Source organism: Python bivittatus, unplaced genomic scaffold (genome assembly GCF_059951505.1).
Source record: "Python bivittatus isolate LINGU-HERP-01145 unplaced genomic scaffold, Pbiv_v1 ctg000330_np1212, whole genome shotgun sequence".
Taxonomy (NCBI): domain Eukaryota; kingdom Metazoa; phylum Chordata; class Lepidosauria; order Squamata; family Pythonidae; genus Python; species Python bivittatus.
In genome coordinates, this window is record NW_028277058.1 from 40,924,595 (window position 1) to 40,941,638 (window position 17,044).

The 17,044-nt window shown below is 36.6% G+C and overlaps 1 protein-coding gene across 2 annotated transcripts in view; it reads left to right on the forward strand.

The window, feature by feature from the left end:
• The window catches only part of LARGE1 (LARGE xylosyl- and glucuronyltransferase 1), a 356,507-nt gene that overhangs the window by 309,909 nt on the left and 29,554 nt on the right, over positions 1–17,044 (forward strand). The window contains exons 10-11 of one of the 2 annotated variants that reach the window (XM_088141083.1): positions 6,072–6,227; positions 9,625–9,687. In XM_088141083.1, coding sequence (XP_087997209.1) covers positions 6,072–6,227; positions 9,625–9,687 — 219 coding nt within the window. The remainder of the gene's footprint in view (positions 1–6,071; positions 6,228–9,624; positions 9,688–17,044) is intronic. The other variant, XM_088141084.1, reaches the window with a different exon arrangement.

Genomic DNA, 17,044 nt, shown 5'->3' on the forward strand with positions numbered 1-17,044 from the left:
AATTAAATAGTATTGTGATCTTTAAGTTGTATTTGCCCTTTAATCCAATATTGTACATGTGAAAAATACAAACCTATATTTTTATTTTCTTGAAGAGCAATTGTAATATATGTGTGTGTGTGTGTATTTCATTACACTATAGATCTGGCCACACATGTAGTTGTAGTAAGAAGAGTGATAAAGAATCTGTATATTCTGGGTACACATTAGTGTTCATTTCCACTGCAGTAGTCTATTGTGTGCTGTTTTTGTATCAGTATGTAGTGACTTTAAAAAATATATATATATATTTGTGTTACCATACTGTTTTACATAATCTACATCTGTGGACAAATTTTAAACCAAAATACCTATTCATGTTGTAATTTTGCTACTTTGTAAAATCTGCTTATATTTTTAAAAAATGAAGGGCAGAAAGATCTTCAGAGAGAAGCACATTGGGGTGATTCCATTTAGAACTGTGGACTGCATGAAATTCTCGTGCAGCCCTGAGGAAGAATGTTTGTACTGTTTACTGACCTATAAAATGGAAGTATCAAAATGTGCAAAAGCCTACCAAGATCAGATCAAAATATACCTGTAATCTGTATTTGGGCATTTATATAGAATAGAGTTGATGAGATGAGATGAGATTTAGAATAGAAAGGCTAAATTAAAATGTTGCAACTGGTTGCCAGTACTATAATTCTTAAGGCTGAAATGTGTGAGCATATTATTAATTCCAAAAGAATTAGGATTTAATTATTCATATGAGTTTCCAGTAACAATATTATGTTCAGTTGTAAATTAACGCATTTGAATAGTTTTAAGTCTGCATTTAGATTCTGCTCAAAAGCTTGTGCATATGGGATACCTAATGAATTTGCAGACATGGCTTTCTCATCTTTCCTAATACTAACCTTATAAGGATTATAAGGATAAACAGGAGTACAGGACAGGATCAAAAGAAATTTAGAACTAATTGCATTTACCCGAAGAAGCCTGTGGACTTACTGTACGTTTTTCAAATAATCAAACAGTTTGCTATCATATCAGAGAGTGAAGCTACTGAGGTTCTTTCCCAGTGTCTGTAGGCTGTGAGGGTGTGGATGGGAAAGAACAGGTTGTGGCTCAACCCTGCCAAGACTGAGTGGCTATGGGTTTTGGGTGCCCTGGATCTGGGAGTTGCAGAGTTTCCATCTTTGGTTCTGGATGGGGTAGCACTACTGTGGTCAGACTTGGTGCACAATCTGGGGGTTCTCCTGGACTCTCAGCTCCTGCTCAAAGAACAGGTGGCAGCTGTGTCCAGGGAGCCTTTGCGCAACTAGGAGGCCCAGGTCATGGCCACTCACCTCTTTGTCACCTCCCAACAATGCACTCTACATGGAGCTGCACTAGAAAACCATCAGGAAGCTTTAACTGGTCCAGAGTGCAGCAGTGCAGGTAGTTATGGGTGCAGCTTGTTATGCCTACGTAACACTGCTATTCTGAGAGGAGCACTGGCTCCTGATAGGCTTCCAGAAGTAATTCAAGGTGCTGATGATTATCTTTAAAGCCCTACATGGCATAGGACTGAGTTACTTGAGGGACCACCTTCTCCCAAGAATATCTGCCCGCCCCACTTGCTCCCACAGGGAGGACATGCTCCATGTTCCTTCTTTTAAATCTTGTCATCTTATGGAACCTAGGAAACATTGTCTTTTCTGTGGTTGCCCCTGCTCTCTGGAGCAATCTCACACATGCACACGCCTATATACGATAGGCTCCAACTCTTCTCCCCTTTAGGAAAGCCATTAAGACCTAGCTCTTCCCCTAGACATTAGGGGCTTGTTGAGTGGGAGTCCCCCCTGTGATTCTTTCATTGTGTGCTTGGTCGCCATTTTACATTTTAAATTTTGTATTTATACATTGTCTGTTGTTATATGGTTTTCTTGTTGTCTTCTTCTTTTTGATTTATTGTGTCCTTGTGCTATACATTGCCCAGAGTCACACTGTCTGAGTTGGGAGGCCTTATAAATCTGGAAATAAAATAAATAAAAGTAATTGGTGATAAAAAAAAAAAGAAGAAGAAGAAGAAAATTTTGTGATATGGCAATGGTGTGTGTTGTTGAAGAAAAAAATCCCATCAGGCAAACAGATTATTGAGAAAAGTTACTTCTCTAAAGTAACTTTTTAGATTGTGGTCATTTAGTAAAACCTATATATTATGCAAGATCTGTCTTCCAAATAAGGGGACATTTGCACTTTTCTGTTCTCTTACTTTTCAATTTTGTTTTAACTGAACATAACAGCCATCACATGATTCTGCAACAATATTTGTATCCTATTTTGTTGGTGGTGGTAGTGACTTGTTGCCTTTGCCATCACAAACATATTATATTTATGGAAGCCATTGTCCATTTCATGTATTTTGACATATTGAATGACTTGTAATTATTTTAATTACAAAATAAATTAATTCTGCATTGTATGTTGTTTCCTTATGTCCTTTAAATATTTGAACATATACTTACCCTTTACATGCTTCCTTACCACCAGCACCACTGAAAAAAAGTGGCACTAATCTTTTAATTTATTTTCCTGTAGGCTCCATTAATTTCTGTTCACATATAGATTCCTGACACATCCTTCATTCCTGATGACATTATAAACAACAAGTCCTTGATACCCATTAATTTTTGGACAAACAAAAACTTTTTCAATTTGTAGCTGCCCAGTCAGCTGCTATTAATGTATGTAATTGCCTAGTCTTTTTTGTGCTAATCCCTGATTTGATTAAGACTTATTCTCACTGAGGTCATATTGATCTTCAAGGATTTGTGTAGTACTCTAGGTTCCATGGACTTCTGCCATAGCAGCTAAAAGGTCTAGATATGTACTGCAGATGCAGAAAGACAGAAATGTAGTTGGGGGGGGGACTAAATCAGTGTTTCTCAAGCTTGGCAATTTTAAGATATGTGGGCTTAACTCCCAGCATGCTGGCTGGGAAATTCTGGAAGTTGAAGTCTACACATCTTAAAGTTTCCAAGTTTGAAAACCACTTATATAGATGAATGCATCTTCTTGCAAGGTTTCATTTCAATAATAATGTTCTCCCATATCTGATTGGTGGCTGGTATTCATGTAAGCTTGGTAAATCCAAATCAAGTTCATCCAAAATCCTGAACAAATAATAGTATGGCCATGTGGTCTATTTCAAACTACACTCCTCTGTTTGAAGGGCTATTCAGTTGATATCCAGTTTAAAATACAGAACTGGAAGAAGGAATAACATGGCCTTGAACTTTGCTTATCAGTAATTGCCACTTGGAGAGCAGGCCCCTTGGTCACAGTTTTCTCCAACTGGTGTAACGATTGTATTGCTCATCAAATTACAGTAATTATTTCTAAATTGGTATCTGTGCAATTGAATTAACACATATAAATTTTATGTAATTCTGTGCCCTCTTTTAATCATGCATTTTCTCCCCCCCCCCTTTTTCCCCCCTTTCTTTTTGGCAATGCATAAATGGGCAGCCTGATAAACTGCCCAAATTCCTTTTGTAGAATGAAAATTTAGTGCAAAGGTGTGTCAAGGCCCCTGAGATGTGGTCCCCAGAGACCTCAGAACTTTGTTCCTTTCGTTTCTATTATAACAAAAGGGGGAATGATTACTAAACTGGAAAATAATATATTAGCTATATTTAATTTAGATTAAATTCAAACAGAAATCAAATCAAATCAAGCTTAATTTTTGTACTTTTTGGACCAGTCTGTAAAAGGTGTGAACTTTTGCCTCAGCAAAGCAACAATAAGTTGCTCATTAGGAATATTTTGTTTGTAATTTGCACAGTACTTAGCAAATATCACAGTTCAAAATTCCAGGGTGAGAATTTGTGGAAAGGTCATATAAAAGAGAAAATCTATTTATGTGGTAGCTAGGAATTGAAAACAACTTGATGGCATATAATCATATAAAGGAACTTCGAAAGGAAATTATCCTTAAACTTTGAGGATTGAGTTGATATACATGTACCAAGTTTTTTCCTACTTTGTGTTCTTCCTTTAAATAGTGCACTTTTTTTTAGCTGACCAATAGTTTCCATCTTCTGCACTTAAGAAAAATCATTTACTTTCTTCTAAAACTGTTTAGCTGGCGCTTAAGTGCTCTTTCCTTTACGACTTGCATTAACTTATTTTTCTGTTTCTACAGAGGAAGGCAAGTTCTTGTTACTAATGCTTTGGTGTTCCCTGCTTTTTGGATTTTATGCAGTGAGCTAAAAAGGGATGCCTATTTCTTCAGAGCATGCTAAATAATAAATAATATTACTACACTTTATTATGTGAACATCCCACTGCATTGTGCATGCAGTTTCAAAGATCAAACTACAGTGGGGCAAAAAAGTATTTAGTCAGCCACCAATTGTGCAAGTTCTCCCACTTAAAAAGATGAGAGAGGCCTGTAATTTTCATCATAGGTATACCTCAACTATGAGAGACAAAATGGGGGAAAAAAATCCAGAAAATCACATTGTCTGATTTTTAAAGAATTTATTTGCAAATCATGGTGGAAAATAAGTATTTGGTCAATATCAAAAGTTCATCTCAATACTTTGTTATATATCCTTTGTTGGCAATGACAGAGGTCAAACGTTTTCTGTAAGCCTTCACAAGGTTTTCACACACTCTTGCTGGTATTTTGGCCCATTCCTCCATTCAGATCTCCTCTAGAGCAGTGATGTTTTGGGGCTGTCGCTGGGCAACATGGACTTTCAACTCCCTCCAAAGGTTTTCCATGGGGTTGAGATCTGGAGACTGGCTAGGCCACTCCAGGACCTTGAAATGCTTCTTACGAAGCCACTCCTTCGTTGCCCGGATGGTGTGATTTTCTGGATTTTTTTCCCCATTTTGTCTCTCATAGTTGAGGTATACCTTTGATGAAAATTACAGGCCTCTCTCATCTTTTTAAGTGGGAGAACTTGCACAATTGGTGGCTGACTAAATACTTTTTTGCCCCACTGTAGATACTATACAACAAAAGGCATAGTGTGGCACAGCTGCCCTAATTTTCTAGCCAACATATTTTTCCGCATGTTTGAGGTAATTTCTTTCTTCTGAGATGTTTTTCCAGGGTATTTTTGTTCACTTCTGAATTAAACTTGTGTATTATATTTTATGTTCTCTTGGTTTCATATAACTCATTTATACTGGCTTTTCCTCAGTAGCCAGTCAGTGACCCTTTGAAACTTCAAACTACTTTAGTATCATTACCTAAAGAAGATGTTTTCTTACTAGAAATAGGAAATGTCAGGAAGATACAGTTTGCAAAGCTGTAATGCAGCTGTTGCTTATTCAGCACTTGGCAATCAATGGCAGCAAAATATATTTGCAACTTCAAGGACTATCTTACCTCTATCTAATTTTTTTAATGGACATACAAACTCTTAAGAGCTCAAGTTTGGATGAGTTTCCAACAAAATCTTCTTTCTCTTCCTTCTCCATGTACATTGTCTGGATCTTTTTCAAATGCATAAAATTAATGCTTGGAACAATGAATCCTTTTTATACCTAAAATAAAACCTCCATAAAATCATTTTTTTTCTAATTTGTCATTTCTTTTTTTATTCTCCTCACTGCTTTTTCCTGAGAGCCTTTAATTCTCATCTTTTATCATCTCCCTTTATATTGCCAAAAGTAGGATTGTTGATTTAAATTGGAGGGTAGAGAAATGGTAAAGTGACCCTTTAAATTAATTTTTGTGAAGAAACAAGCATGTAAGCTGTGGTAACTAATAGGATGATTAGTTTAGGCAAAATGTAGCACATGTTTCACACATCTCTTTGCCCAAGATGCAGATTTGTAGGACAGAGCCCATCATATAGGTAGGATTCAATAGGTAGGATTTTCTGTTATTAATTTTCCTTGGTTTCTTAAAAAAAAAGTAAATGTGGAAGTCCCTTAGTGACACCTTTCCCATTCATATGCTTTTATGATTTCTGTACTGAGAAGGAACAAATATTGGCAGATACAAAAACAACAAAAGGATACTTAGGAGATAAACCAATAAAGCTGAGTTTTGATGCCTTAATTTCCTGCATTGTTTTCTCTACCAGGTGATACATTGGAACTCACCCAAAAAGTTGAGAGTAAAGAACAAGCATGTGGAGTTTTTCCGCAACCTCTATCTGACATTCCTAGAATATGATGGGAACTTGCTGAGGCGAGAGCTTTTTGGATGTCCCAGTGAAGCTGATGTCAACAGTGAAAATGTAAGCTGGGCTTAAACTTGGGGATGGCTTTGATTTCCACAAATGAATGTAATTTGGAAGGGAGGGAAGGACTATCTCTTAAGTAGAAGATTGCAGTTGTGCCAAATAGTGTTTTGCCTTTAGAGGAGTCAGGTAGACTAACTAGCAGAGGTTCCTGCATAGCCAGCCCAAGACAATGGGCTGCCTGTGGCAAAGAACTGGATGGTGCTTCTTCCCATCTCATTACTGAAAGCTGATTGGACTAGCAGATGAATCTTCCTTCCGTGCTGGGCATGGGGCACAGTCTTTCACTATGTCTTGAGACAAAAGCTCTCCAGATAGTGAAGCAGACCCAAGCTCTTCCTAGTGTCTTAATTTGAAACGTTGAAGGTTTAACTCAGAACTTTTTGCAACAAACATTCTGAGCTAAAATGAACTTTTCTCCAAGAATAGGAATGTAGAGGAAAATAGACTAAAGTTTTGTGCAACCACAATAATCTGAGGTGGTGAAATGATGTCTTTCAAGTTATATGTCTTGTATATATTTATATATTGCAAGCCATATAATAGGGAGGCATTTTAAAGTACAATTATTGTGTAAGTATATGAAATTTCAGGTAGTTTTCTTCAGTAATAGCTATAGGCAGAATCCTTCCTCCTTCCAGGTACCTAGGAAATATAATGGCAGTGTTCATATCAAGTAGAACAAAATTTGCAATTCAAGTCCCTCAACAAAATGGTCCCGTAAATTTAAATGTAGGCATATTTATATATATAGCTTCTTTCTTTTTGTGCACGTAGTAGCCATTTATTCAAAGTGTCAGGAAGGAGGCTATACTATGTGATGCATCTAAATTGGTGCTCTGCAAAGCAACAACATTCAAGAACTATTAATAGTAACAGAGAAATACGTTAGAATGGTATAATAAGAAGAATATTGGTCTGTTAGCTTCATTACATATTGAGTAGTCATGACTGGTTATAACTATTGTTAAGTATGCTTATAAATATCTTATCAGGAAGTCTAAATGCCAAATATTATGTTCTGAACAACTGCTTATAGGTTTCCCAAATGTACATCAACCTGTCCAGTGTTTGAATAAAGGGATCTTTTCCTTAATACATTCCTAGCCAGCATGATCCATGATGGGAGTTATAAATCAACACATGTGGAAAGTACCAAGCTGGAGAAGGCTAATTTAACATAACCTGTCCTATTCTTCATTTAAGTCAGCCACAGTTTCTTTTTTTCAAGCAATATAGATAGTGGCATATTTAGATGCTTTCCATTTTCCAGTATTTAATGTCACTGAATTAGAAGTGTTGATTATCTGACAGAAATTCTTCATGATACTGTACTTTCCATTTTGCTTTATAGACACACATTTTCCCAGTTTAAAACATGGATGTAAACAGGTCTACAACCTCAGTGGGAGTGGGGCTAATGGCAAGAACACAAAGACAGTGAAAAAGCTGTGTGTTTGTGTGCCTAGCAGATGCATATTTCATTTGACTTTGAGACCAATAGGCTGAGTAGCTAGGCTAAAATGGGACTGGGTACTTTGGGGTTCAGCATGTTGGAGGTCAGTAGCCATTTTCTTTGCATGGCCATTGCTTTAAGCCATATTAAGATTTATTTGTTGGGTATAGTATGTTATGTAAACACAGCAATTATGTTTTGTTAACCAGAATTTAGGTATTAGCATGCAATCCAACTATAATGTATTTGAGAAATATGGGTGAAAATCAAGGGTTTTTTCCCCCAAAGGTAGAAGACATCTGATGACTTCAGATACAGGCTTTTTTAATGACTATGTTGACAGAACCATGTAGATTTCTTTGCAAGTATGTTGAAGTTTTATTTCAAGATTTTTTTAAACTTCCTAACTAGCCTACATCCTTGGTATTCTTGGTGGTCCAACCCTGCTTAGCAACAATAACTGGATGGGTATTGTGATTTTGTGGTTTCAGACACCGGTGCCCAGTCTTGTCAGAGCAGCCTTGATTGTCAAAATGTTGGATACGATATATGGAAAATAGTGAGAAGATAGGGCCCCATTTGAATTACCGGTCATTTGGGGTCTTTAAGGAAGAGTATCTGATCTCTAAGCAAAACCATTCTCTAATGTACTCCCATCATTTCATTATAGCTGTTTCCTCCAGAGAAATTATCAATGCTGCCATCTCTCCTATATTCTTCCCTAACCCCAGCCATTCTGCAAAATGTAAAGACAAAAAGAAGAAAGGAATAACATTCTTTAGCAAGTGCAACCTATAATCTTCTTTTTCCTATTCAAGTTGGAGTATGGATGATAAAGCAATCAACTTTGTACTCAGAAAACAGAATAGTAGTACAGGGAGACTGCCGGGGAGGATGGTGCTTGTATTTCAAAATGTGTTTCTTTGCACTACATGTAATTTTAGTGCTGAGGGCAGGAAGCAAATTATACATGCCCAGTAGACAGGCTGGCCGTACACAGAAGAAGACAGAGTTCAGCATTTAAACAGCTTTGGCACTGATAATTTGGGTGCCGGCTGAATGATAGCTTTCATTGTTTACAAGATCAATGGTTTATGCCTGTCACTGGCAATCTGGCAGTGTCAGAATTCACCCTCAAGGGGTTCTTTCAATATGTAAGCTGTTACAATTTAGCAAGTTGTGTTATTAGAGGTATTGCTTTAGAATTTAATTTGTAATTAAGAGAGCTGGTTTGGAATGCAAATATCTGTTAAATACCTAATGGAGTTCACTTGGTTTTATACTGCCCTCAGTTATGTTTTGGCCTCATTACAACACACTAAGCACTAAGAAGAGGCATTACCATGGGCATAAATTAGATTGCTTTTGCCTTCTTTTTGTTTCTTTGCTTATATGCAAAGTAATCCATTCTTCTCCATATAATGCATATTTTTAACATGCTGTTAGTTCATTTTCCTGTGCATTTTTTCTTGTTTGGATTTCAGTGTTTTGAATTAAAGTTAATTGTTGTTTCTACCATTCGTTTGGATGAATTAGGGTTATGGAAGGAGGTAAGTCATATACATTAAACGAGCTCCACAACTAGCCCCATAGAAAAGAAATAGATCACAGTTTTCCTGTGGTGATTGTATATTTTTAATAAGGTATGTATGCAAGCTTTTTTTCTTGTGAAATTGTTGCTACCTGATCATTGCTATACCAAGGAGAAACAGAGGTGTAGGAGCTGATGTGTTGGAATGTCCTGAAAGGTTTACTAGAAGAAGTCTGCATAGCTATGACAACTCCACAGATGGCAGTGATTTTCAGAGGAAGAAACTCAAAAATTTGGCATACCTGACCTTGGAGCTAAGATGTAGTATTCATCACACCAACATATGTGTGATTGTTGTGACTGTAGGGTTTTTTTTATCCTTGTTCTGTTTCATGTTAATTTTCCAGAGAGAAGAGATGTTAGAATCCATTAAAAAAAACTTTCAGCCACTGAACATTAACTTGTATGAGGTAAGGGATAAAGGAGTCCAATTCCATTACCATGGCAGCAAAACAACAGGTTGTATATGTTGGGGAGAAAAATGGAAGGGGTTAAGAAAGAAATATACTTTAAGTAAAATGGAATATCTAGAGATTTACCAAATAATAATTATTGGAGAAAATATATGAGAAATAATCAGTGCTAGGTCATACTTGTCTGGTAGAAAGCAGTTGGTGAACAAGCTTCATTTATCAGTAATGAAACCTTTGAGAAGGGCCCACAAATAAACTTGCAATCATTAGCATGAAGACTGCCTTTCTCGACAAGTATCTTTGCTCCAATCATAGACTTCCCAAAATAACATCAGGTCAGCCAGGAATCTGAGTGTACAAAAGGGACTAATAGCTTGTATTTGTACTTGTATTGCTTGTGTTTATCTCTTTCTCTTTCTTGGAAGCATTTTGGGTACCTCCAAACCACACAGCACAAAATGCCAGACAGTACCTTGCCCCATACTCCAAGCCTGAAAAATGTGATAGAGGCAAGTTTGGTTCTCTGACTTCATTCCCTGTTTATGGAGCTGTCAAAATTAAAACTATTATACAGTTTTATATATACAGAGTCACTTATACAGTGAGATGTGCGGCATATAAATTTAATAAATAAATAAAATAAAACTAAGCAATTAAATTGTCAATCAACAAAAAAAAAAAAAAGCTGAAACTCCAGTTAAATTCAGAACCACTACTTTAGTGCTTGGAAGAACACCAATTAACATTTGTGTACCAGCAGGACAATGTTGTATATATAGATCCTGTTTCTGAAACATTCATAAAAATGTCTCTTCTAGACAATTCCTTTGGAACAATGTCTTATTTGTGGAGATATTCTTTTAAAAGCTTAGGTTTTATAGGTATTTCTACATTTTTTTAGTATGATTCCAGCAACACTTTTAGAAATCAGAAAAATCAATAAGTGAAATTAAATAAATGAGTATTAGATGATAAACATATCTGGACAAACATCCTCTTTTTTTTCTTTTTTTTTTCTCAAATGGGGAGCCACTCCTTAGGAAGCTCCCTATGGTAGAAAGAGCCATAATAAGTATGCGCGTTCACTACTAGCTGGAAAAGAAACCTATTAGGACAAATCTCATCATGTTCTTATGTGGGCCCCTTCTGTTGATGGATAACAGTTTGGAACTTCATGGAACACTATAATTAGAAATACAAGTGACTGTCTGTAATCGTTATATCAAAGAGAAAATTTTAAGAGATGCAGCTTCAGGCTAATTCTCTGATTATCATGCCTCCAAACAGATCTTCTATATAACTGTTAAATATTTATTTTTTATTAATTATATTACTACCTCAATACAATCAAAACAACTCTTCTCATCTTATAGTATATATAAAGCAAAAATTAAAACATCAGTGTTTAGATTAAAACTAATCAGAATCATCATCATAATAATTACATCAAAGCCCACATAAAAACACGAAAACAAGATGGTATCAGGTATCAACTTAAGAAAAGGCCCTCCAAAACAATTCAGTTTTAAACATTTTCTGGAAATCCAACAGGGAGAAGCTGTTCCAGAGTACCAGCACTAACACAGAAAAGCAGGGCCTTCTTGCTTCAGCCCCCTGAACTTCTTGAAAATGTGGGATTATAGGTCGTTTCTCCCTAATTGTACTAATAGATCAAGTCAATACTGGTTGGAGCAGGTACATCTGTAAGTATCCAGGTACCGAGCCATAAAAGTTCTTATAAGTCAATACCAGCACCTTAAATTGTACCCGGTAACCAATCAGTAGCCTGTGCAGGGCCTGCGAATCGGTATTATATGCTCCCAATGGTGAGAGCCAGTAAGTATGCAGGCTACCACATTTCCAAGTTGTAGCTTCTGAGTAGTCTTCAAGGGAATGTAAAGCACATTGCAGTAGTCTAGCCAGGCAGCATTGAAGACATGAGTTACTATAGCCAGATCCTCCTGCCCTAGGTATGGCCACATTTGGCACATCCATCAGAACTGGGCATAAGATTTGGGAGTCCTATCCTTTTTGTATTCAGTTTTGCCTTATATTTTAAAACAAAGGCCTGCTACTGAAATCCACAATAATCCTACTCTCAAAAGACAGAATCATGTTAAACTATGGCAGCCAGATGTGTTGGGACTGTAACGCTAATGGAACTGTTACTGGGAATTCTGAGAGTTACAGTCCCAGCAAATTCACATAATGCCAGATTGGGGAAGATGGCCTTAGGGGAAGAATGATGGACACTTCTCAAATTTGCATAGGTCAGGAATAAACTTTACTTGCCTAAATTAGGTTTCCTTTTACATAAGAAACCAGAAATTATTTGATACTTGAAAAATAAGAGTTTTTACCTGGAAAGCCTTTGTGTAGATGATACCTTAGACTTCAAATATTTCTGTAGAGCAAAAACATATGAGCAGTTTCAGTTTTCACCTCCAGGGATCATTGCTTCCTGCACATTTCTAAGATGAAAAGCTGTCTACAATAGGCTGGACTTTAGAGTAATACTCATCTAGAGAGAACTGTGGGTGGGTGGACGGACGGATGGACAGATAGATAATGTTCAAATCCTGTCAGTTCGCTAGCTATACACAATCACATAATTATATCATAGGCATGTTATACATACAAATTAATTGCATACATCTTTCACACAGATGATATCCGTGGAAAGATGAACTGCATTATTGTTCTTTGAGATAAAGACCTTTTTGAACAGAATTAATAGCAATTAAGAGTCCCATCTGAGATTTTTAAAAAATTCTAGTTATCATTGGGAAATATATAATGATAACTAGTAAGTGTGCTGAAGTATGATACACTAAAAGGTAAATATTCATTATGATTTTTTCCCAAGATTTATGATTACTTGCTTATATCCTGATACTTAAGAATCCAACTATCATTTTTTAAAATTAGCAATACTGAGATCCAAATATCACAAACAAGCATGACATTTGGCTTTCCACAAACTTTGCTCATGCAGCTTAAATGAGAAGCATGCTAATTAAATTAATAATATTTACAATTTAGCCTTGCAATCTTAGTCTGTAATTCAAAACACTTACAGGTGCATATCCAGCTGCTTAGAAAACATAGCCTGGGATTTCTTAAAGGCTTTCCTCAGTCCTAATCATTAAACTATCCAGAAGGATTGATTGCAAAAAGATGAAATTGTGCATAGTCTATGTTAGGTTAAGCACAATTTCATCTATTGTGCTTAATCTAACATAGATATACTACACAAATGTAGCAAACAGAAAAAGAATGAAACGTTTGTGGTCCTCAGAACATGGGAAGAAATTTCTCAGAAATAGAAAAAGGTGTTTCTATTTCATTCGCTGGTTCCTACAATTTAATGGAAAGACTTAAGTTTTTTGTAGTATAGAGACCTGATTTGGATCCTAGCAATATCATGGCCTAATGCTCATGGTCCTGAGCTTACTAGAGGAGAACTAAAACATTGAGCTAAAAGTAATCAATTCACAAATCTCTTCAAGAAAGAGATGGGCTTTTTCAGAGGTCCAAGAGAATCAGTTCATAAGGCCTTATGGACAGCTTTCAAACAGCAGAAGCTTCTTCAAGTATCTTGAGCAAGTTGCCAACAAGAGAGTAAATGAACATTACATAAATGATTATGATATTGTTATTCTTTTCTTTATGAAGAAAAGAATAACAATATCAAGCTGTAATTTGAAAAAGACATTCCATTCTTTAATGGTCTTTTCCTTTCTCTCTTTTTTCTGGATTTTATTTATAACAACATGATTATGTTCAAGTACATACACACTACAACTAAGATGTTTTTCATGAAAAAAATATGCTTATATGTATAATTGAGCTCAGGCATTAATGCAATATTTCAGTGACAAAGAAGCACTGTTGCAGATATGGAAGCTGGTGATCAAATTCAGACAGAGGGAGAGGGAGAAATGTATACCTACATACAAGTATAATTCCTTTCTGGCATTTTTCTTAAATAGTAGTTAAAGTAGTAAGGAATAAAACGTAGGGTTTTGTGGGGGTTTTTTTTTTTTTTTTTTTTTGCACCATTCCTCTATACTAAACAGAGAAATAATTGATTTCATATCATTGTTCCATAATCCATAATTAAGTTATATCCTTTTAGTTTAGAAGTTTGAAGTACTCTAATAATCATTTTGTGACTGCAATGATTAATGATAATGATAATGGTTGTTTTGCAATTATAAACGTATAGCTTGGGTATTTGTGAAATTGGAAAAAGAAGATACTGTGATATCTTAAAAAAGTGATGCAGTACAGCTCTTTTAACAATGCGTACTTGGCCTGATGAATTGGATTGATAAGGAGAGATGTGAAATGTCTTTCCAAAGAAAGAAATGGAAAGAAAATTAAGATATTTCATGTAGCCATTTCTGACTTTACTTAAAATGCTGACATTATCTGTGCTTTGGAGAAAATGAATTAGGTTGTGATAGTTTTCAGTGATAAACATGCTGGAATTTAAGATGATGAGTTTTCTCTTGTAGTGATGAGCAGACCAAGAGTGAGAGAACAATCCAAAATTAGTGTTTGGGCTAAAAGACTGCAACTATTATGAGAGTTTTGACATTATTTATAATCTCTATGGTACCTCCTAATAAAGTCATTCCTTGTGAGTGGAGGCTAAGAAGATGACCATTTGACTGAGGCAGACAGGACTGCCTGTAACTGAATTGGTTGTTCAGAATTAATTTTAAAAGCACAGGGATTAGAATTACTGTAAAAACTAAAAGATTCACAAACCTGCCATCTTCTGTTACTGATAGCAAGTGGTTTTATTTATTATTTTAAAGGGCTCATTAACCACTATCCAAATACTTGATATATCTATTTAAAATGATAAAACTGTAATTAAAATAATAATTCTCACTTAGCAGTTACTATAAAAAACATAAAATAACAAATCAAATTAAGTCAGAAAGTGGAAGATTCAAAGACACCCATTGATCACCAAAGGCAATTTTGATTTATCTCATCAGAAGTTATCTGGATAGGATTAGAAAGGGAGGGTAGTTGTTAAGAGTAAAAGCAATTTGCGAAGACCAATTTAATAAATTCTAATTTGCAAAGTAATACTAACACATAGTTTTACCTCACTTCACAAATGCATTATGGAAGATGTGTGAATCTTGTGTGTTTAAAAAAGTAAATGCTTTGGGGATTTGTGGGTCTTTTTTTGCCTCAGACTGTGGTTTAGATCAGGGCCCCATGTCTCCTATCATGTGAAAATTACAGAAATTTGTTTGTGGGTCAGTGTAGGGGCAGATGGAAAATTCTAGATTTGGCAGCAAACAACAGAAAAAAATATTGCTGTATCTTATGTATTAGCTATGGTGTAGTTTGGCCTGTTACCATTTTACATGCCTTTTAAGAAGCATTAACATATTGCAAGACAGGGTTCTCAGTGCCAATTAAGTCATGATATTAAAAATTGTCCATAATGGTAGGCCTCTGAAGGCCAGGGTTGTTGTGAAAGGTGATATATTGTTTCAGTCCAGTTGTTCATACAGTGGGGCAAAAAAGTATTTAGTCAGCCACCAATTGTGCAAGTTCTCCCACTTAAAAAGATGAGAGAGGCCTGTAATTTTCATCATAGGTATACCTCAACTATGAGAGACAAAATGGGGGAAAAAATCCAGAAAATCACATTGTCTGATTTTTAAAGAATTTATTTGCAAATCATGGTGGAAAATAAGTATTTGGTCAATATCAAAAGTTCATCTCAATACTTTGTTATATATCCTTTGTTGGCAATGACAGAGGTCAAACATTTCCTGTAAGCCTTCACAAGGTTTTCACACACTGTTGCTGGTATTTTGGCCCTTTCCTCCATGCAGATCTCCTCTAGAGCAGTGATGTTTTGGGGCTATCGCTGGGCAACACGGACTTTCAACTCCCTCCAAAGGTTTTCCATGGGGTTGAGATCTGGAGACTGGCTAGGCCACTCCAGGACCTTGAAATGCTTCTTACGAAGCCACTCCTTCGTTGCCCGGGCGGTGTGTTTGGGATCATTGTCATGCTGAAAGACCCAGCCACACTTCATCTTCAATGCCCTTGCTGATGGAAGGAGGTGTTCACTCAAAATCTCACGATACATGGCCCCATTCATTCTTTCCTTTACACGGATCAGTCGTCCTGGTCCCTTTGCAGAAAAACAGCCCCAAAGCATGATGTTTCCACCCCCATGCTTCACAGTAGGTATGGTGTTCTTTGGATGCAACTCAGCATTCTCTCTCCTCCAAACACGACGAGTTGAGTTTAGACCAAAATGTTCTACTTTGGTTTCATCTGACCATATGACATTCTCCCAATCCTCTTCTGGATCATCCAAATGCTCTCTGGCAAACTTCAGACGGGCCCGGACATGTACTGGCTTAAGCAGGGGGACACGTCTGGCACTGCAGGATTTGAGTCCCTGGCGGCGTAGTGTGTTACTGATGGTAGCCTTTGTTACTTTGGTCCCAGCTCTCTGCAGGTCATTCACTAGGTCCCCCCGTGTGGTTCTGGGATTTTTGCTCACCGTTCTTGTGATCATTTTGACCCCACGGGGTGAGATCTTGCATGGAGCCCCAAATCGAGGGAGATTATCAGTGGTCTTGTATGTCTTCCATTTTCTAACTATTGCTCCCACAGTTGATTTCTTCACACCAAGCTGCTTGCCTATTGCAGATTCAGTCTTCCCAGCCTGGTGCAGGTCTTCAATTTTGTTTCTGGTGTCCTTCAACAGCACTTTGGTCTTGGCCATAGGGGAGTTTGGAGTGTGACCGTTTGAGGTTGTGGACAGGTGTCTTTTATACTGATAACAAGGTCAAACAGGTGCCATTACTACAGGTAACGAGTGGAGGACAGAGGAGCCTCTTAAAGAAGTAGTTACAGGTCTGTGAGAGCCAGACATCTTGCTTGTTTGTAGGTGACCAAATACTTATTTTCCACCATGATTTGCAAATAAATTGTTTAAAAATCAGACAATGTGATTTTCTGGATTTCTTTCCCCATTTTGTCTCTCATAGTTGAGATATACCTATGATGAAAATTACAGGCCTCTCTCATCTTTTTAAGTGGGAGAACTTGCACAATTGGTGGCTGACTAAATACTTTTTTGCCCCACTGTAGTTCTGTATGGATAAAAAGATAAAAGACAGCAACTTTATTTCGGTCATTGACGATAAAAAGATGGGACATAAATTAAACAAATAAAGGTTGGCTCTTTGAAATGGAGTACTAAATTAGAGGGAACTTTGGTCTCCACCACAAGAATTCTTAGGGTGCTACTGCAGGACATGATATTGCTTTGGTTGTGTGTGTGTGTGTGTAAATATGA